Raw genomic sequence first — 21275 nt, forward strand, 5'->3', positions numbered from 1 at the left:
TTTTTTTTTTTTTTTTTTTTTTTTTTTTTTTTTTTTTTTTTTTTTTTTTTTTTTTTTTTTTTTTTGTTTTTGCCCAATTCTGTAGTAAAACAGCATCATATATACCTCTTGCTTCCACCGTCCTCTTCCTGCTTCCTCCTCTGCATCTTCTGTACTCGCCTCAGGATTAATCACTTCAAGCCCTTCATATCCCATCAAACTAAACAAAAGCAAACATAATTGATTTCTTCATAACCACACAGACAAAATTCCCCAATTCTAGCTCAACAATTAAACACAAGCGTTCAAATCCCAACCAGATGAAATAATATAACACCCCAAAACCATAACGACACCAATAGTTTACAGCATAATAAGTATGTGAATCCATCCCAGCTGAAGAACTGAGGATCCGAAATCGAGAAATTGTATATGGGGATTTTGAATCCGTTACCCGTTAACTGATTTGGACATGACCGATCCGAAACTGGTGATGGATGAAGCAATAGAGGCGAAGAAACCTCCGCCGTTTTTTGGATCGTTAGAAGCCATCAATCACCACCGCTGATTACAGAAACAGCGGAGTATTAGATCGATCAGCGACGGAGAAGACGAAGAAGAAGCCGATTCTTCTTTCGTTGGCGGTTCTCCGATTTGAAGTCTTAAATATGATTTTATCATTTTACTTTTAAAAAAAAAGTATTAACATTTAAAACATTAAACCGAACCAAACCAAGCCAAACCGGAATCATAATTTACTATTGCTTTTCTGGAATGCAAACCACGTGAGGCCTAATATAAAAGTTCACATTCTACATGTTGGGCTTCAGATAACGGCCCAGAATGTCTAATTTGTTCTTTCTTTAATTTAGTTCTAACGGCTATATATCTATCCTATGTGTGTTTGTTCTTATTCTCTCACCTAACACGATCCTCAAAACTAAGAAAGTATATATGTATTTAGTCATTGCTTTTTGAGTGAGAGACCCAATTATATCTGCATTGAAGTCAAATTTTTATATAATTAAGTCATTTTAAATTTATTAACAAAGATTATTTTCTTGGATAATATATTAAATAGATTGCAATGGGATTAAACTTTTCCCGAACTATGATGCAAACTATGACTTCATTCAATATTTCGAATTTTCGAGTGCGGTAGGTTTTTTTATACGAATTGAATGTTTGAATCAGTTATTGTTATATTATTTCAAACTATGATGATATAATACTTTGGCTTATACAATTGTTGATCGTTGGTTTATAATTAATAAGTTTATTAACAAACTATATATTATATACATGGTGGTGATACTTTAATTTATCTAATATCGGAAATTTCAAGATTGCTTGAGAAGTTCAAGGTTTCTTTATGTAAGTTGAGACTTCACTTTCACATATTATCTTTCGTCTTCCAACAAAACATCTTTAATTTATTTTCTCTTCCGATGCATATCCTCTCAAAAACATTATTTACCGTCACGCCTAAGCATACGTGGCAACATACCCATCACGCCACGTCACTATCCTTACCCCTCTTCTCTCTTATATTTGTACATCAAAAGCCTTTCTCGCATTGATCATCATCACAAAACCATAAACCTCATCACAAATAAAATTTCTAAAGGATTTATCTAAGTTATCAAACAAGATATGGAAGGTTTGATTCCGTTTTTGTACAAAGCCATTGTTATGTATAAAAGAGAAGGAAGCTTTTCGTCGGTTTTGCTCAGCGATCATCACTCTCCTTCTAACTCTGGTTATTACATGAGACTTCCAGGCGACTCCTCCGGTAGGTTTCGAACGTCCGATCGCAGGAGATTTGGGACAGACCGTCTTGGATTGCTTGGAACAACGCCTTCGTCGCCATCTCGTGTTTTCACTATGAACATCATCAACAAACGTACGTAAGGAATTAATGATGATCGATGATTCGATATACGTAAAGATAAAGAAGATTGTGATAATTGTATATTAAGTATTGTTATATAATATGTACTTATAAGGTCCACCTTAAATTATTATATTTGCTAGTAAAACTAAGTTTTGTTAAAATCATCGAAATTATGGTAAAACTGTAAATACAAGTGTCGTAAGGATGTCCATAATTTTGATGATGAAATTTAACAAATATGTAATCTCTACTGGTTTCTGTTTTTTTTTTGAATTTACGGTGGATCGATCATGTATGTACAATTTGTTTATGGTGGGTTTGTTAATTGTGTGTAAATTGTAAAGTCAAGTGTGTAATCTTATGGATTTCTTTTATCTTGCCAAAAGTCATATATGAATATATAGACATTGGATTTCTTGTCACTTACGCGTTCTTTTTTCGTTTACGAAGTTCTTTCGGTGATTATTAATTAATTTGTCGTAGTCAATACTGTTAAATAAAAATAGATCAACTACAGTATACGTTTTGTGTTAAGGAAAGAGTAAAACTTTAATTGACTTAGAAGCATTTGAGGAATCAACTGTGAGATTCTTTGATGTATGTAGAATGTCGATCTACGATGAGACGAATGAGATTATATTCAACGATAGACTCATCAGGCTTATCGCAATCGCGTCTAACCACAACATTACCACTGCTTGAAACAACCACAACCTCTTCCTTGCGTGTTGATAGCTCACTGGCTACAACAGCGTGCACTTTGTATTTTTGTAGAGCCTTTGTAGCCTTCTCTATCAGAATCTTTGAATCTGTCTCAAGCTGGATCAAGACTTTTGCATATAAATTATTGAGATTTGAAGAATTAATACAAGAGAGAAACAGAGAGAGAGAGAAAGAGATTGACCTTGAATGATATGCAGAAAGCATTCGGAGCCCAATTTGATCTCAAAATTGAAAGCATTTTAGGGACTTGAGCTAGTCTTATGTCTAAAGGACCAGATCCTGATTCTATTTTGTGCTCTGTCTGAGTTTCACCAGATATTTTTCAGCCACAAGAATTGTGTAGCCATGGCTTATATAGGATATGAGACTCTTACCATGCTCTCCCATGGCACATAAAAGTCAGATACAGCAGCAGCAAGATAAAACATTGAACATGAACCTACATCTTTCAATGCCGTTGCAATCAACCGCAACATCTGTAACCATAAGCATTCACAAATAGAAAGTAATTTCAGCTGTAGCTCTGTGGAAGTATTATCACTAACTCTATAGCCTTATGGCAGTTTCTTCTTGTGCAGTTTTAAGATTCGATTATATATATGTCAAGACTCAAACAAAAAAAAAGATGATTAAAGTGCTTGTGTAGGATTTAAGAACCTGAAGATACTCATATATGGTTGAGAATGGGAGTTTTAGTAACCGACCATCTGCTACTGCCTTGCAATGATAATTGTCAAGATTATTACACAACAGAGTCGAACAAGATCAGTTATTTCGTAAAAGAAACAAGTGGTGTAATACATACAGCTTGGTGGTCCATAACAGCTAGTTTCACAGCTTCCAAATGTGATGCATGAACTGAATGAAAACCATAAAAAACAGATGAACAAAGACGCATAATTTGTTACCTATAGTAAACTGAGACACACACATACATAACGTCTATAAACCGTGCACTACGTTTGACGAAAGATGAATCTATGTATATAGACTGAGAAAGAGGGTATAATGAAAAACCTTGAATGTTTCTCTTATCACGAAACTCAAAACATTCAAGAAATGGATCATCAGGAAGAGACCTGCAATACGGTTGGCAAGTTCCCCTAAAGATTCACAAGAACAAAACCAAAGAACCACCATTACCAACAACATAAGTCTGCTTAGGTTCCAACTACACCCAATTCAGAAACACAAAAAAACAAAAGCTAATGTTACCTCCTATACAGAAAGATTACTGCATATCCAGCCTTTACAAAATTTCTATAGCACCAAATCAAAACCAAGATCAAGAATGATCCCAAAAACAAAAAACATAACTTTTTACTGAACAATGTGAGTAACCTTACTCAGTAGAAGCAGCACCTCTGTTTCCGGAGCTGAAGTTATCAATATACCTTACACATCGTTGCTCTAACGGAACCGTAGTTCCCCCTGAAGTCACACACACACGATCCTCCTCCCTCCTGAAAAGATGAAAAATTTCCAAATCTATTAGAGGAAACTAACAATAAAAACTTACAATTCAAAACGTTACACATATAATATAACATAACCAATCTGATTGATGATTCTCGCCTCGCGACGAAGAGTTCAACTTAATGAATCGATTAAGCTTCTTTATGATCCCATCCATGTTCTTCAGAGGTGGAGATGATTCGAAAAACGAACTAATCTCATCTTCCACTACTTCTGAACTCATTTCAAATCCTCTACACCAAACAGTAACAATGAATCAGAATGATTTTTCGATTAATTGATAACTCCATCACATTAGGTCTAAACTAATCTAAAACGAGAACAATTAGGTTTATCAATCTCTTTGTAGAAGATAATAATTGAGATCTTACTTTCAGAAACGAAACCAAAGCCGAGGAAGAAGAAGAACGAAGAAGCTTGTTGTTTCGTCGGAGGAGTGTGAGAGCGAGGAAGAAGAAGAAGATCAAAACGGTTGGGCTTTTTGACGATAAATAATTTCTACATATTGGGCCTTACAAACGGCCCATGGTATTATACGCTTTCTATGTTTGCAAATAGGGACGTATATTTCTGATAAACTCACACTTCTGCGCTTTTAGTTTTACTTAAGCCAAGAAAGTACCCGAGGTTTGAATTGCTGATTTGCCGAGGGCGTTTGTGTCACTTATGCATTATCTTTCTCTTTATGTCAACCAACACTTGCTGCATTCTTTTTTCTTTTTCTTTTTTAAACCTACGAAGTTGATCCGAGAATCTATATTATGTGATCATGATTATTTGATCTTTTGTTGACTTGAAATATGATAAAATTAAGTATATATGTTGAGCAGTGTTACAATTCCAATAATATAATCATCAGTTTATATAGTTTTGAGAAAATGGTGAGATTATCTCTATTGATATCGTATACTTAAAACATGTCTATAGAATGGGACGTATAAAAACATGTTTATTTGATCATTATAGTTTATACTATCATAATTAGCCCTATGGGGTGATTAAGGGGTTGCTGATCCGAGTGGCTTTCCAGTGGTGTGGGAAGTAGGAACGGTATCTTAAACTTGGATACATAACTCCGTAATGAACCCGGACACTTCTCTCGTGTTAAAGTTTTCACTTAAAATCTTTGCATGTGCAAAACTTTGGATCTTGAATATATTGTTCTTCCTTATTCTTCTTTTTTTGTTCCTTAGTGTGTTTATTAGAGTTCGTAACATATATATCTTGGAAGATGTATACGACGATTACGGAAAAGAAAACCTTCTTATAGATTTACTTAAACCTACTTAACAAAATTCTGAAGTTTTTTTTGGTCATGATTGGTCTGATCAAGGCCGAGAGATGTAGTAAAAACTATAGTTGTCAAATATTAATTTATAATGCAAGCCAGAGTAGTATTATCATTTTAACGAAGTATCATCACCTTATGGTATAAAGAGAGTAATGGGAAGTATAGTTGTCGCTGAATAGTACTAAAAAACTTGGAAACATGAAAATGTCGGGATGATCATGACAGACACTGAATCTATACAATCTTCCTTAGAAAATACAAACATGACTTTGAGCAAAACCAAATCAATCCTCACATTATCTCGTTTTACAACAACTCGGGAATTGCTTATTTTACTTTATCATCATCATCACTAGAAAATACGTAACAACTGTATAACCACAACAATAACATTTAACAATAATGACCTTTTCACTAGTACATAAACCTTTCTTCACATCTTTTAATCACTAGTTACGCTCTCCACACTCTTAATTCATTTAACCAAAAATGGAGAAGAACCAATCCTACTACGCCGTATTGATACCAACTCTTTTGATCGTATGGTTAGCATGTACAGGCCATTCTTGTGCCCGCCATCCCAAGGCAAAACCTCCCATGGCCGGACCACCACATTGTCCTAACTGCGGACCCATGGCTGTACCTTATCCGCTAAGCACGGCTCCAACCTGCGGCGATCAAACCTACAGGATAAATTGTGTTGCGGGTAAGCTCTATTTCGGTGCCCTCCATGGGTCATCTTATGTCATCACGTCCATCAACTCGGTGACACAGCGGATCATTCTTCGCCCTCCAGGTCTTGCTAGCTCTGGATCTTGTGTCTCCCCTGATGTCTCTAAACAGGGCTTTGAGCTTGACCCACATCTCCCTTTCAGCATCACTACCAGCAACACTATCTTGCTACTTAATTGCTCTCAGGCTATGCTGCAGGTAACAATGCAAACATTAAACTTTCCTCGGATGAGTTAACCTTTTTTCTATTAATAGTGCATTTCGAACTAAATATAGCATGAGATTTTGGGGTCTGCAGGCGCCAATAGATTGTAGTCCTACCAGCTTATGCTACAGCTACATCAAGAACAATGCATCACCTTGCTCTAAGGCTCCCTTGTGCTGCACCTTCAGAACCGGCGGGTCTCAAACCGCTTACACGATCAGGATCAACGGTGGAGGATGCCTTGCGTACCAGAGCTTCGTGGGGCTGAATCCAAACAAAGAGATTCCTCCTCCCGGGAAAAAATGGCCTGACACAGGGCTCGAGTTGCAATGGGCATTGCCTAAAGAACCGGTTTGCAAAACTGATGTAGATTGTAACCTCTTGTTAGGTAAATCAAAATGCTTGCCTGACCCGACTAGTCCCGGCCTGAAACGATGCTCCTGCAAAAAAGGTTTGGAATGGGATCCGGTTAACGCAATATGTAAGTAAATCGCATAACAAGTAAAGAACCATTAAATCAAATTTCTTGAATCATAAAACTGTGTTTGATTACTTCTTGACATACATGTATTAGGTGGTAAATGCCTCCATGGGAAACACTGCATAAAAAAAAAGAAGACCGTTGTTTTTGCAGGTACAAAAGATGAACATTAAAACTGAACTATATATATTCATACACCATGTTAACTTTCTTTTCTCATGAAGGTGCGGCTGTTGCGATTGTGGGAGTTACACTAGCGATTGCGGTAGCGGTTATTGCGAAAAAACATAGCCACCAAAAGGTTAAAAAAGATATTCACAAGAACATTGTCAAGGAGCGAGAAGAGATGCTCAGCGCAAACTCCACAGGAAAATCATCAAGAATCTTCACCGGCAGAGAGATCACGAAAGCAACCAACAATTTCTCAAAAGACAATCTCATAGGCACCGGAGGTTTTGGAGAAGTGTTTAAAGCGGTTCTTGAGGACGGAACCATAACTGCGATCAAACGAGCAAAGCTTAACAACACAAAAGGCACTGATCAGATCCTAAACGAAGTCAGGATTCTCTGCCAAGTCAACCACAGAAGCTTAGTTAGGCTTCTCGGTTGCTGCGTCGATCTTGAACTGCCTCTCTTGATCTACGAGTTCATTCCCAACGGAACACTATTCGAACATCTCCATGGCAGTTCAGACCGTACTTGTAAACCGCTAACTTGGCGGCGTAGACTACAGATCGCATACCAAACCGCTGAAGGATTAGCTTATCTCCATTCCGCAGCACAGCCACCAATTTATCACCGTGATGTAAAATCAAGCAATATTTTGCTTGACGATAAGCTAAACGCCAAAGTTTCAGACTTTGGACTTTCAAGACTTGTGGATTTGACAGAAACAGCTAACAACGAGAGCCATATCTTCACAGGTGCGCAAGGTACATTGGGGTATCTCGATCCAGAATACTACAGGAATTTCCAGCTAACTGATAAGAGCGATGTGTACAGCTTCGGGGTTGTGCTTCTTGAGATGGTTACATCGAAAAAGGCAATAGATTTCACAAGAGAAGAGGAAGATGTGAACCTGGTGATGTATATTAACAAGATGATGGATCAAGAGAGATTGACTGAATGCATTGATCCGCTGCTGAAGAAGACTGCTAACAAGGTTGAACTGCAGACGATGCTACAGCTCGGGAATTTGGCATCTGCGTGTCTTAACGAGCGGAGACAAAACCGGCCTTCGATGAAAGAAGTTGCTGATGAGATCGAGTACATCATCAATATTCTGTCACAAGAGGTTACTGAGACATAGTTGTATTATTAGGATTCACCAAAATGACTTTGTTGTACTTTTGCTCTGTTCCACGTTGTGGATTTGATAAAAGAAAAGAGAAAACACAATTCAAAGAAGATATGGATTTTTTTGTAAAATCAGGAAGATGGATTTGTACAATGTCATATCAAGATCCAAAACATTGCATGAGACGATATAGCAGCCAAAACCCAGTTAAAGAAAGATAAACCGACAGAAATCTGAAACCTATTGCAAGAGAGAGCTGGTTGCTGACTGCAAAACTCAGTGTCTTTTGTGAATAAAACCGTAACTCCTGCAGAGGAACACGCAGCTGCAAGAGCGAGTAGTGCAGTGACCTGCAAGGTCAAAACGTTCCAACAAAAGAAAACTATCAAACAGAAACATCTAAAATGTGTACTGATACAGCTTAAGCAAAAGCATAGTCAATGGAAGATAAATTTAGTTAGTACCCAATCACCAACAGTGAATAGGCTCAGTAAGACGGGGCTTCGTAAATCACTTTTTCTCCTTATTGCATACACGTCAAGACATGCAAGTCCAAAGCTCCAAACCAATTGAAGACCCATTGATGCAACTAAGAAACTGAAAAGCAAAAGTTATCATCTTTATGTCATATAAGATAACCATATCCATTAATCAATATATAGAAACAATCCCAATTCACATATTTTACCAAACAGACAAAATTTGTCAAAGATTCAGACACAATTACTAGTTTTGTAGTATCCAAGAGAAAAGTACAAAGTATCGGATCTTTGGTATAGCAATCTCCAGTGTCATTCAACTAGACTAAAAACAAAGCACAAAGACTAATTGAGATCGAAAAGATGGATAAAAATTACCAGAAAGCAGTGTAATTAGAGAAGCCGTAAGAAGAAACCATAACACCGATGGAAGCAGCAGCAGTAGCACATTGCCCTAATCTCAGTATGAACCCACTCATAGTTCCAGGACTCCCAATTATCCTCTTCATTGATCAGGGCGGCCAAAACACAAGAAACACACAAAAAAAAACCTAGACTTTCTAACTCTGTTCAAAGATGGCTACTTTACACAACAACATCAAACCACAAAAATCCAAAAGTCATGATTCAATCATGAAATTTCACAAAACCCCCAAAAGAAAAAACCTCAGATTCCGAATTTTCAATATAAGATCATACAACCCAACGGAATGGGTAGTTTAGAGCATCGCTCACCAGAAAACTAAACATTTAAAAGATGACAACTTTGAGGGATATCACAATTGAATTTAAGTCTGCTTTTTTGGAGGAGCACTTATGTTATGTGACCCTTAACTTCAAGCCAACGAAATCATATTGAAGTTTGAAGAAGAGACAGGTGACGGAAAGTGACGTAATCCTGACGCCGGATAGAGAGAGAGAGAGAGAGAGAGCGCTATATTTGTTCTTTCTCTTCCTCTTTTTTGACCTTTTAGCACGTGTCCACTCAGAGACATTCCTCTCCCTCACTGTACGAATATCCCAACTTTTTTTTTTTTTTTTTAATAATCTTTTTCTATATTTTTGGCCTATTTTGTTTTACAGATTCCACTTTATCCTAAACCGACCATTTTTTGTTTTTGTTGTTTTGGAAAATTTAAAATATCTTGAGATTTCAATAAAGAATCTAAAACCAGTTAAAAATTCTTGCATAATTGTCAAAAAAATAAATAAAAGAAAAATAGATTTTGGATTTCAACAAGAATATCTTAATTTATCTTTAAAAAAAAAAAAACATTTTCAGGCTTGAAGATAACTAGAATAGAACCAGCAAAATATGGGCTTCAACTGACCCATTACCTAATTGGGCCTTATTGGATATATAACCAATGAATTTCCTTTTTCACGCTATTAAATAAACCTTAAACCTCTCTTTCCCTCAGTAAAACCCTCATCTTCGATCTCTTCACACTTTCCACAAAACCCTAGAACCCTCGAAAATGTCGTTGAGCACCGTGTTTCGTCGCGCCTCGTCGACAGTGGCTACTTTTGCCGTCCGCGCTGCTAGATCTCCGGTTAGCTTCCGCAGCGGCGCTGTCTCAGCGGAGAGGCTGATTCTTGGTAGCCAGATCGGGCGTGGATCGGTTAGTTCATTCTCATTCGCGAGATTTTCCACTGAAAGTGCCATCACTAAAACCACCGCCGACGAGAATCTCATCAGCGTCATCGAATCTGAAATTGAATGCGCCATCGCAGAGGAGGCCCCTCTCGATAATGACATCGTAAGTTTTTCTCTTTCGAATTTTTGTATATTTCTAAGGTTTCAGGAATCAGTAATATGTGATTTTTAGTAACAATTCTGTGAATCATGACATAAGAATTTGAAATTTGGTTTCTTTATTAATGTTTTGGATAACAGTTGGAAGACAAGCCAGAAGATTTCCCATTTGAAATCATTGATACACCAGGGGAAAGAACTGTGTTGCTGAAGAGGAAATTTGAGGATGAAACCATCCAAGTTGAAGTTGACTCTGCTGCATCTTACGATGATGAAGAGGAAGAACAGGAAGCAGACGATGGAGATCAAGAAAACGTGGCTAAATTCCGGATTCCCATTGTTGTGAGTGTGGAGAAACCTGGTGGTGTCTGTCTTGAGTTTGGAGTCAGCGCATACCCTGATGAGATTGTGATTGATAGTTTATCGATCAAACAACCGCAAGGATCTGATAACGAGCTTGCTTACGAAGGACCTGACTTTGAGTAAGTTCAATTTTGATCATACTGACCCTTTGTTTGCAATTATATAGTATGAGACTGTTATGTGATTGAATTCTTTGGTTATTATTGTGTGCAGTGACTTGGATGAGAATTTGCAGAAGGCTTTCCACAGGTACTTAGAGATCAGAGGAATCAAACCAAGCTTCACTACCTTTTTGTCTGATTACGTGGCCAACAAAGATAGCAGAGAGTATCTGCAGTGGCTCAAGGATATCAAGTCTTTTGTCGAGAAGTGAAACTGAACTTTTTGTTCAGAGAATAAATGTGAGAATTTCATTTTAGAGATGAACTTTATATCACCATGATTGATCAATCTAATGAGTTGTGCTTGCTTGTTGACAATATTGCTACATGGTTTTCTTTTCTTTTTGGGTTTTTGGTTACTTTGCTAGCTTTAAGATAAAACAACTCTTTCGAGTTTCAGTTGGCTAAAATTATTAAACGACCCCGATAAGTATAAAATTTGCACTTTTCCAAAGAATCTTGCAAATTTTGTAGGCATTCTGTTCTTATCCAATAGCTCGGTTAGTTATCATTACTATTGTAACCAGAACGATCAACTAGACCTCAACCCGAAAAAAAAGACGAGAAAATGCCAAGCTATTAAACGATTCTAGTATTTGTACACAAAAAGTTTGTTTGAGAAAGAAGAACAGCGACAAAGCTGGCTTTACAAATCTTTTAACAAAAAAAAAAACAGGACTTTGCTACCAAAAAAGCAAAACCCAAATCAAAGAAAACAGATGATCTCCCAGTCATTGAGCAACAAATCCAGATTGAACACCCAGAGAACATCAATAACAAAATACCACTCTTTTTTTCGCAGGAATGCTGTAACTTTGGTCTTTACCGCGTAGCGGAACAGGATCATTGGTGGTACGAGCTGCCAAATAATGTCACCATTTAAAATAAATAACCACCCTCATCCAATCAAGCACAAAGAAGAAGACATTTAAACTTACATTACTCTAAATCTCGCTGTAGTTACGCCATACAGCTCGGAACTCCTCCCTAAATGTGTTAAGACGTGCTTTCAAGTTCGGTGTTCTCAAGCTTGCATGAAGAACTGTAGCTGTGTATCACAGATTACCAAAAAAAGGTTGGGTTTATAAAAGCATATGGAATTATGAGGAACTAAGTTATGACTTATGACAAATTGTGTAGATTGCATACCAAGAAGTCCAATGAGTAGGGCCAACGAGAGTGTGAACAAACCACAGGAAATATACCAAAGGGCTAAACTCACTGTGAAACAGAGAAAAAAAAACAAAAAAAAACAAATCATTTTTTTGACGGTTTCAGGATCAAGTTTCACATCAAAAGAAAATATACAAAGCCAGACATACCAAGTGAGCATGTCAAGACAAAGACCCAACGGGGTTGACCACATACATGGATAGCTCTCTTTGCTGATGGACGTCCACGAGTGACAGGCCTATAAAACACACAGATAACATAGATGATAAATAAGCAAGCAACAAAAAGAGAACGAAACGTAATAAGGAGAGAGGGAAAACGATAAACATTACTTCAAAGGAGGTCTCATTTTAGCAGCTAACTGTGGAGAGAAATTTCTGGTGGTTCGAGTTGCCTTCTCACTAAAAGAGCCTGCAAAGCTGTAGACAAGAATCCTAATTATAGAACTAATGATTCAATCATATCATTTAGAAGAACAATAAGAATGAAAGAAAAAAAAAAAAAAAAACCTGTCATTTAGGAATGCAACACTTAATGCTGTCAAAAAAGCAGAGAAGATGGCTAGAGGCCTTGTGAAAAATCCCAATCCTGAAAAAGTTTGACAATTCGTAAGTGATGAACAAAAACAACAACACATGATAATAATTGCTTCCTCAGAGTAACATACCAAGTATAACGACGATCATGATGAAATAGTTTGTACGGTAGCTGCAAAAAGTAAGATCATCATCATCATCATCATCATCATCATCATCAATCACAGGTCAAAACAAAAAGTAAAGCTTAAATCCGGAAATTAAGCTACTCTCTGATGATCCACTACTAAGTTCTAAGCATCTATTGATTAGAGAGATTGATGACACCATCTCAGATTCAAACAACAACAAATTGAAGAAACAAAGAATCAATCGGCGAGCAAGAGAGAGAGAGAGAGATACGGAGATCGTACTAGTAGAGATTGCACTTGAGGCGACTATCCCATTTAGAGAAAGATTTAGGAACGGTGAACCTAGAGAAGAACTCAGAAGGCGGACGCGGCGGAGAAGACCAGTCAACTTCACGGAGAGCATCGACGAGATCCTCAACCGTTACGTTTCCCCAATCCATCACCTCCCCAAAAAATAAAAAATCTCCGATCACAACAAAACTCAACTTTCCCTTAAATTCTCCACAAGAATCTACTTCCAGATTATTACTAAGATCAAAATCGAAATCAAATGCTTTCCCCTCGACGACGAAAGATTTAACGATTTCGTTGCAAAGAAAAGTAGGGATCGAAACGAGAAGTCTTTTAATGCTTTTGGGGCAAAGAGGAAGAAAGGAGATTTATGTTATCCTACGCCACGCGTCTCTTTTGTTAAATGACGTTTGTACCCTTTATTCTGGTTTTCTTTCACCCAAACCGTTCAAGACCAGAATTTTAATTGTAATCCGGTTAACTCAAACGAAGGTTTTAAACTTTCACGATACAGTTAATAATAATGTAAGAGAGATCGTATGATCATTCATCGGTTTAGGTTTAGTGTTTGCTCTACCTACGGCTGTGCACAATAATGATTGGATAAACTAAAGGTTTTTAAAATAAAATTAAAAAAAAAAAAAAAAGATTTAGAGAGAGGAATAATATATATAGATAGGGGACACACAAATAATATTTCTAGCATAAAATCATGTTTAGAGTAATGTATCAAATCATATCCCACTTCGAGTGACTAGACCAAATTAATGATTGATGAATATATTCTTCTCTTCAATTAGTAGTGTACATCACATCCCCTGCGGATAATGAATGGAAAAATAATTAACGCATTTGTGTGCTGAACACGCATCTTCTCCTACGCATATATATCCAATTCACCTGCTTATGGACATCTACAGTTCAAACATATATACGTCTCCATGCATATTTGATTCATATATATCCGTCAATCGTTTTTTATATATGTGATGTGCCAATAGGTGAATAACATTGTGTATATCATTTGATGATTTTGCATCCCTCATGTCAATTTGATCGTCGTGTAGGCGTAGCTCTCTTAGTTAGAACGACGCACCAAAACCTTTCAATTTCTTTTTGTAATACTTTAAATTTTACATTTCAAATTTAAATTTTTGTATTTTCTGTTAACCGAAAGTTTCTATATATCTCAAAAATTCTTTCAAAACATGTTCAAAGTTATACATTAGCTATTAGGTGATGGGGAGCTTCGACATTACCAAATTCATATATCATCTGCATATATCCTTTTTGTTTATTATTTTCTGCTCAAAAAGGACAAAAGAAATAGACCAAGACATGAAGAGAAATGGTTAAACCTACATGATGAATGTTTGACATAACAATTTTTATATATATATGTTACAGAGAGTGGGAATTACCTTTGAACTAACCAATTTCAACGGAGTTAATTAATGTGATAATTTGATGCTTCTTCTTTCTCCAAAAGTCAAAGCTCATGGGTGTTTTCTTGAGCTAGGTGTTGTGTTGTACTTCAAGTAAGGAAGAGGTAATCCGTATCCCGAGGATTAGAAACTTTGCATTCGCATATCTACATATGCTTATGAAGTTTTAAACCTCAGGATGCAGATTACCCGTTCATCACCAAGTACCTTCATCTTCTTCTTCTTCTTCTTCATGTTGAAGTTGTTGTTGTTAATGGTGAGAATATATAGAGCTGGTGAAGCTTATAAATAGTAAATGGTGCAAAAGAATAATACTTATTCCAAACGTTTAATGCTTCTGGAACAAATACTCACATATCTTTAGTTGTCCATGGTTTCTTATATATTCTCTCATTTATATATAGTTCAGCATATTGATAGATGCGATATGATCAGTATAATAATATACATATAGTATAACATTTACGGTTGACGTGTCTAGTGTCTAAGGTTGCTGATATACTGTTTGTACAAAACGTCTTGTTTTCCTAGAACCAAAACGATTCGGATGGTTATACAATGTGAAAATGTTCATAATCTCTCATTCAGACCTTTTAGATATATATGAACACATCGGGGAGACATAGAACAGAAAATTTCCAACTTTTTTCTATTGTACGTTTAGAAAATTTAATTAAAGTTTCTACATGAAACGTGTGGAGAGTGTTTTTCCGCATCCACATAAAGGAGACGGATTGTGAGAGATCAAATCACATGAGAAATTGATTCTTTGTTCTTTACGAGCCAATGATGGGCACCTTCTTCAATTTATTTTGTTGCTTTTTGCTTTTCTTAATATAATGGTCTTAAAAAATTTATTTGACTGCTTTTATTTTCTTCTCTCGGCTCTTTACGAACCGATTCTCTTCTCAATTGTTTAAATTTCATATAATTGAAAATATATTAGCTAATACGGTACTATTAAAATATACGTTCAGATGATTACAATGATTTTAAGTATTTCTCCTCTCAAATGTTGATCATTTGAAACATTTTCACAACTTTTACTTAAAACTTTATGAATCGTATGTTGTTCATAGCGATTCAAAATACATTGCCCAGTTTATGGTAGACCTTAGCGTTTATGGGGTGATAACTAAATCATATATAATTAGCTTAAGAAAAAAACAAGAACATCATATCAAATTTTATTTTGTATAACATATTAACATATAAAGTCATGAATAAATAAAACGTGTACGAAAAAGCTGAGAAAACCGAATAAATTGTGAAAGAAAAGACAACAAAAAATTTACAAAAGGAAAAGGTTGTATATATATTTCTTTTCTTTCCAAAAGCAAATGCAAAGTTATTTGAAGCAACAAAAGCATTATTTTTCATCGTTTTGCTCTCATGGGCTCTTCAAAAGGCAACCTAATTACATTTGTACCATATACAAGGGATCCACAACCACATCCCAAATTGAACCTTAAACCAAACTAATTTGATCTTGTGTTTAAATCCGGTTCAATGTAGTTTTTAATAAATAAATAGATCAATTAATCTGGAAAATATTCAACCCTGACTGCTTATAGGGTTTTAAAACATATTAGTTGAGCTAGTCGGCTAAAAAATATTCACTAGTAACGAAATTTAGTGCCAATCAAAATTTATGAAAACTTTAGCCGATCCGGCCCAAAGTGGTACGTATAACCGGTCCATCCCGAAATCGATCGTTCCAAAAATTTAGTTTAGCCGATCCGGCTCTAAAACATCATATTATTGATTTCTGTCATAGATACATACATGGTCAGAAGAGAATCATTTTGATAATCTTGTTTGAAATATCTCATACCAAAGATATTGACTAGCGCATCGTCACTGTTGACTTGATGAAGAAAAACAAATTTAACAAAAACAATTTGTTTAGTTTATTTAAAAATATTGGTAACTTAAAGAGTTAAGATGATAAAGAGCCTTTGTTATGAATTGTTTCCAATCTTGTTGGACTCTTGTTTTGTATTTTCTTATAAATGAAAAAAATGGTTACTTTGGGATTGCATAAACTACACAACAAACAACAATTTATGACCAACATTCATCTTAATCGTGTTGATGATATCGATCAAAGTTTTACAAGTAACTCCTTGGGTTGAGAGTCATAAATTAGAATTGCATTTTCACCAACAAAACTTCAACTACGGTGGTTACAAACAGTAGAACGCCTGACGTAGCCGTCACTCAACACCTGAACGCCTCATGTTTTGGTTCAACTAGGTTTTTTTCTCTTGATACAGTTCAATTTCATGCCTCATAAAGATTCCATTTTGTCGAAGGAAAAAAAAAAAAAATTGATAAACATTCTAATATACACATCATATGCATTACAATTCCCCCATATCTCATACATACCCAAACGTCAAACATATTTTTTTCTTTCCCACACAAGTTGATCTCATCCTACAAAATCATGTAGAAACTGATGATTACTACCACCAATAAAATCTCTCCCAAACTGACGATTTTGTCCTTCATACCCACCTCCGCCACCACCGTCCCCACTACCACCATCAAGCCCGAACCTCTGAGCAGTTGTCATCGGAAACGGCTCCGGCAAACCAATCTGATGATGAAGCCCTAGCGTCAACGACACTCCTCCGTTTGTGCTGTTACTCATCACCGGGACATTCGAAGACCCAATCCCGTACGAGAAGCCGCCACCGCTCCCAGTGTTTACGTAGCTGTTGTTATTGTTGTTGTTGGTGGTGCCGTGAACGTCGTCGTTTCGAGCCCGTCTAGCCGGAGATGAGTTGTTAGCTCTTTGATGTGCTGCGGAGGAAGAAGGGTTGTTGTTGCTGTTGTCAGGGAAGACGGTGTTGCTGCTACGTTCGTCTCTCCAAGAAGAAGAAGAGGATCTCTGAGATTGTCGAGTCTCCAGCATGTGAATCTCTTCCACCATCGGTTTCCAAACCCTAACTCGTGCGTTTATGAACCAATTCGATACCTGAATTAACATTTTTACCAAAATAAATTACTAACCCACCACAAGCGATTTAGTATTACTTTTGGAACACAAAATCCCTAATTAATCATTATCAATAACCATAGGAGTTAGTTCGCTTAATGAAAAAAAAAACCCGAAAGATTTAGTTTCCCATATTGAATAAGCTGCAATCCTCATATCGATGCCTAAGACTAAGATACATTAATACACTAGATATGATTGATTCCCATGTTTTAACGTATCCTTGTGGTGTGTTTTGTAAACCTATTTGAAGATTAATATTTTTACTGTTTTATTAAAATGTCGTTTTGGAATATATTTTCTATGAAATATATAATTGTGTTTAAAGTTTTAAGACATTTGTTTGGCAAAAAAAATGTGACACTTAGTCAAACCTAATCAACTTCAAAGTTTAACTTAGTTACTATTATATAGCAAGAAATTTCTAAAATTGTAAACAAGAAACGAAAAAAGACTGAAGGTATCAGAAGTGAAACCTGATTTCTGGAGAGACCTGTCTGCTTAGCCAGCATGAGTTTGTCTGTATCAGTTGGATAACTGCAACAAAAGACACAGACAACTACAATTTAATATATACATATATCATTGGATATACTTACATCAACATATATATCACACCACATAATTGCACTAGCAAAACGACATATCTAAGTTTGAGAAACAAACAAGCAGTCGATATGTCCCATCTAAAACATACTTCCAAGAAAAAATACACTTCTATACACACATATATATTCAAACTGACACACACATACATGTGCATCTATAGAGATATTGTTCACAAGCGTATATATATACACTTTGGCTCATGAATACATTAAGTTAAAAGTGCGCATTCAATGAAATCAATCGTTGGAACTAAGTTCAAACTCGAATCAAACAACTTTGAAAAACGTATATATGGCCAGAAGAGTTACTTACGGATGCAAGAAATGATCGAAGAGCCAAGCCCTTAGAACAGTAACGGCACGTTCTGGTAGGCCACGGTGCGGTCTCCAAACAGGAGCATGATGATCAGGAAATCCGTGTCTCTGACCAGCAGAACAAAAGCCTCTAGAACTATCACTTCCTCCAAATCTCAAAGAATCGGTCTTATTCTCGGAGTTCATCGGATGACCACATTGTTGTTGTATCTTGTTATTGTAGCTGAACTGAAGCTGGTCCGTTATAGCATTCTTCAAACACTTGAAATGCTTAGACAATGCTTTTAAGGCTAAGGTTGCGTACGGAGCAGCGTGACCAAGACCTGCAACGCATTCGAATGATCCCATCACAGCTTGTAGCTGCTCATAGTATTGCTTATACCTCTTGTAAACCTTCAAAACGTCACATGGAAATGTTTTTAGATTCCCACTTAAATAATAAAATGGGTGATTATATAAATTTGAATGGCTCATACATTATTTCCCTCACTCAAAAAGTATGTTATATATACCTCGGAATAAACTAATTAAAATCTTTAAGTCCTTAGCTTTAAGATCATATATATATTTTGTGCATATATTCCTTCATAAAGAAGGAGTTCTCTTTTTATCATTTAAATGTTTATACCCCTAAGATTTGAAGAATCCAATTCACAAATTTAGATCAAGGAAGCTCTATCTAAAGTTACTTCCTCAAGATAATATTATTATTACTACTTTAGTATAACCTTAAAATTGTATTAAAAATAACAATAATCAACAATGAAGAAGAGCGCAAGCTTGTATATATAGTAATTAATATGGACGCTATAACATCTTCTATTCATGCAAAACGTAGGGAACATTAACTAAAATAACATGTCGTATTATAATGAATAAATATTAGTATATTAAAACGATATAATTTTAAAATGGCTTTGAAGGAGTTTCATTTTCCAAGGAAGATCTTTTTAATAGACATATCATTTATCACATTTTGTCTCCAATTTCAAAGGACACCGACCAAAAACTGTGAACATTTAACACAATAATACACGTACATACTAATAAGAAAGTTGTATAAGACAAATTAATGAACAAAATTTACAGATGTAAATACTTTTCAAAAACTAAGATTTGATCATATTATTATTATTATAATTATATACCTCGTCGAGCATGGAGATGAGTTTTGATTTTTTCTTTCCATTATCTCCTCCGCCGCCATCAGAAACGCCGCAGAGATTCTCAACCGTCGGATCAAAAAGCAGAGAAGAATCATCGTCGTCGATGACTTTGTCGGTGTAAATCCCACGACCCACATTACAAAACTCATCAAGAAGCATCTGTGCTGGTTTCAAGAACCTTGATCCTTTAAGTATCGATGCGTATCCCGTGAAAGGTCCCAGAGGACCAGAGCTTCTGGACGCAACGGTGACGGCGGCGGCGTTGGCTTCAGCGGCAGATCTACAGAATCCAGAGTTAACAANTAATAAAATGGGTGATTATATAAATTTGAATGGCTCATACATTATTTCCCTCACTCAAAAAGTATGTTATATATACCTCGGAATAAACTAATTAAAATCTTTAAGTCCTTAGCTTTAAGATCATATATATATTTTGTGCATATATTCCTTCATAAAGAAGGAGTTCTCTTTTTATCATTTAAATGTTTATACCCCTAAGATTTGAAGAATCCAATTCACAAATTTAGATCAAGGAAGCTCTANGGGTGAAAGCCACCGGCTGCTAGGAAATCGGAATCGGCGAGGGGAAACACTCCGCTGCCACCGCCGCTGGAGGAAGGAGGAGGAGGAGGGTGAAAGTGGAAGTGGGAATCAAGAGAAGGAATACGAAGCTTGTCTCGACGGCTTTGTTGAAGAACATGATAAGGCTCGTATGCATCAGCCATGGAGAAGGATGATGATGTCGAGATGCAGAAGAAGAAGAAAGAGAGAGTAACAGTGTAAGAGATAATGGCGAAACGAGAGGTTAAAAGAGAGAGAGAGAGAGGGAGAGAGAGGGAGAGAAGCTCTTTTGGTTTCTTTTTGATAGCACGATCAAAAAATGTATTATCAAATGGTGAATAAGTTTTTTGATATAGCTTTTTGGTGTTTGTTTACTAGCTATAGCTATTTAATACTCTCTCTATAGGTAAATCCTATTCGAATGGTGAATAAGTTTAATGATTGTGTGGAATTTTTACTAGTTACATGATTCTGTGATACCGTGTTTTATATTTAGGGGTTATTACACAATTTCGTCATGTGATACCGTGTTTTATATTTAGGGGTTATTACACAATTTCGTAAAACTGAATTTGAATAGACAAACGTTTTTCACTCTATATATATTTTATTATTTAGTTTTCAATCACCGTATTATTTATGTAGTTAACCCGCATCTATTATAAAGTCTTTCAATATAAATGGTAAATCAATTTTTTTTTTTTTAGACGGGTATTCAAACGATGGATACATACGAACTCGACATACTACTATATCCTCGTCATGTAAACACATACGAGATTTATATGAATGATTTAAAATTATTAAAACTGATGAAAAGTGAAAAGTCCCGGGTTTGGTGGGAGAGAGGGCTTTAGGAATTCGAGAGAAGGTGACCGGCTGTAACCGGTGACACTGGAACTGGTTCTTGTACAAAACTGTTCTGTGTCTCAGTCTTTCACATACTTACTGACATTTCTACAACTTTTGAGTCTTCTTTTTGTCGTTTTTCTTCTTTTCTTTTGCTGGAATAAATACCTTTTTACGCTTAAAATTTAGTCTTACTTTTCTTTTTCTTTCTATAATCTTACTAGTAATTAGTAATGTCTCTGGTACAACGTCTAACTTTGTGTAATAAAAGCGTGGATGGTATGGAATGGCCCATAAGATTAATGAGAATCAAATTGTGATCAACCATACGTTTGCAGTAAAGAATAAATATATAA

The 21275-nt window shown here is 36.0% G+C and overlaps 7 protein-coding genes and 1 pseudogene across 11 annotated transcripts; 3 read left to right on the forward strand and 5 right to left on the reverse strand.

Annotated features, from left to right (window-relative positions):
• LOC104708940 overlaps positions 1-640 on the reverse strand; it is a 2988-nt pseudogene extending 2348 nt beyond the window's left edge.
• On the forward strand, positions 1541-2295 carry LOC109126020. The gene has a single exon (XM_019229052.1). It carries the CDS (start codon positions 1633-1635, stop codon positions 1888-1890), a length of 258 nt encoding a protein of 85 aa, XP_019084597.1. The 5' UTR covers positions 1541-1632; the 3' UTR covers positions 1891-2295.
• Positions 2134-4531, reverse strand: LOC104708941 (phosphopantothenate--cysteine ligase 2-like). 5 transcript variants are annotated; one of them, XM_019229049.1, is made up of 10 exons: positions 4444-4531; positions 4150-4305; positions 3991-4059; positions 3812-3856; positions 3614-3699; positions 3402-3454; positions 3254-3313; positions 2971-3072; positions 2778-2897; positions 2134-2692 (listed from the first exon to the last, which is right to left on the reverse strand). In XM_019229049.1, the coding sequence occupies exons 2-10, from the start codon at positions 4293-4295 to the stop codon at positions 2450-2452; spliced, it is 924 nt and encodes a 307-aa protein (XP_019084594.1). In that variant the 5' UTR covers positions 4296-4305; positions 4444-4531; the 3' UTR covers positions 2134-2449. The 5 variants fall into 5 exon arrangements, with proteins under 5 accessions (XP_019084594.1, XP_019084592.1, XP_019084593.1 ...); XM_019229047.1 differs by having other exon boundaries at positions 3943-4059; XM_019229048.1 differs by lacking the exon at positions 3812-3856 and having other exon boundaries at positions 3943-4059.
• Positions 5563-8122, forward strand: LOC104709990 (wall-associated receptor kinase-like 20). Its single transcript, XM_010426517.2, has 4 exons — positions 5563-6293; positions 6394-6781; positions 6875-6934; positions 7006-8122. The coding sequence occupies exons 1-4, from the start codon at positions 5853-5855 to the stop codon at positions 8088-8090; spliced, it is 1974 nt and encodes a 657-aa protein (XP_010424819.2). The 5' UTR covers positions 5563-5852; the 3' UTR covers positions 8091-8122.
• On the reverse strand, positions 8180-9579 carry LOC104708943 (CASP-like protein 5B1). Its single transcript, XM_010425602.2, has 3 exons — positions 8936-9579; positions 8543-8675; positions 8180-8428 (listed from the first exon to the last, which is right to left on the reverse strand). Exons 1-3 carry the CDS (start codon positions 9064-9066, stop codon positions 8234-8236), a joined length of 459 nt encoding a protein of 152 aa, XP_010423904.1. The 5' UTR covers positions 9067-9579; the 3' UTR covers positions 8180-8233.
• LOC104708944 (uncharacterized protein At2g39795, mitochondrial-like) lies at positions 9969-11187 on the forward strand. Its single transcript, XM_010425603.2, has 3 exons — positions 9969-10317; positions 10455-10795; positions 10890-11187. Exons 1-3 carry the CDS (start codon positions 10036-10038, stop codon positions 11047-11049), a joined length of 783 nt encoding a protein of 260 aa, XP_010423905.1. The 5' UTR covers positions 9969-10035; the 3' UTR covers positions 11050-11187.
• LOC104708945 (PRA1 family protein A1) lies at positions 11395-13315 on the reverse strand. The gene is made up of 8 exons (XM_010425604.1): positions 12960-13315; positions 12678-12718; positions 12520-12598; positions 12343-12429; positions 12160-12248; positions 11987-12058; positions 11776-11885; positions 11395-11696 (listed from the first exon to the last, which is right to left on the reverse strand). Exons 1-7 carry the CDS (start codon positions 13115-13117, stop codon positions 11782-11784), a joined length of 630 nt encoding a protein of 209 aa, XP_010423906.1. The 5' UTR covers positions 13118-13315; the 3' UTR covers positions 11395-11696; positions 11776-11781.
• Positions 16730-20414, reverse strand: LOC104709991 (BEL1-like homeodomain protein 9). The gene is made up of 5 exons (XM_010426518.2): positions 20058-20414; positions 19489-19809; positions 18339-18733; positions 17894-17954; positions 16730-17396 (listed from the first exon to the last, which is right to left on the reverse strand). The coding sequence occupies exons 1-5, from the start codon at positions 20232-20234 to the stop codon at positions 16848-16850; spliced, it is 1503 nt and encodes a 500-aa protein (XP_010424820.1). The 5' UTR covers positions 20235-20414; the 3' UTR covers positions 16730-16847.

This window comes from Camelina sativa, chromosome 8 (assembly GCF_000633955.1).
Source record: "Camelina sativa cultivar DH55 chromosome 8, Cs, whole genome shotgun sequence".
Taxonomy (NCBI): domain Eukaryota; kingdom Viridiplantae; phylum Streptophyta; class Magnoliopsida; order Brassicales; family Brassicaceae; genus Camelina; species Camelina sativa.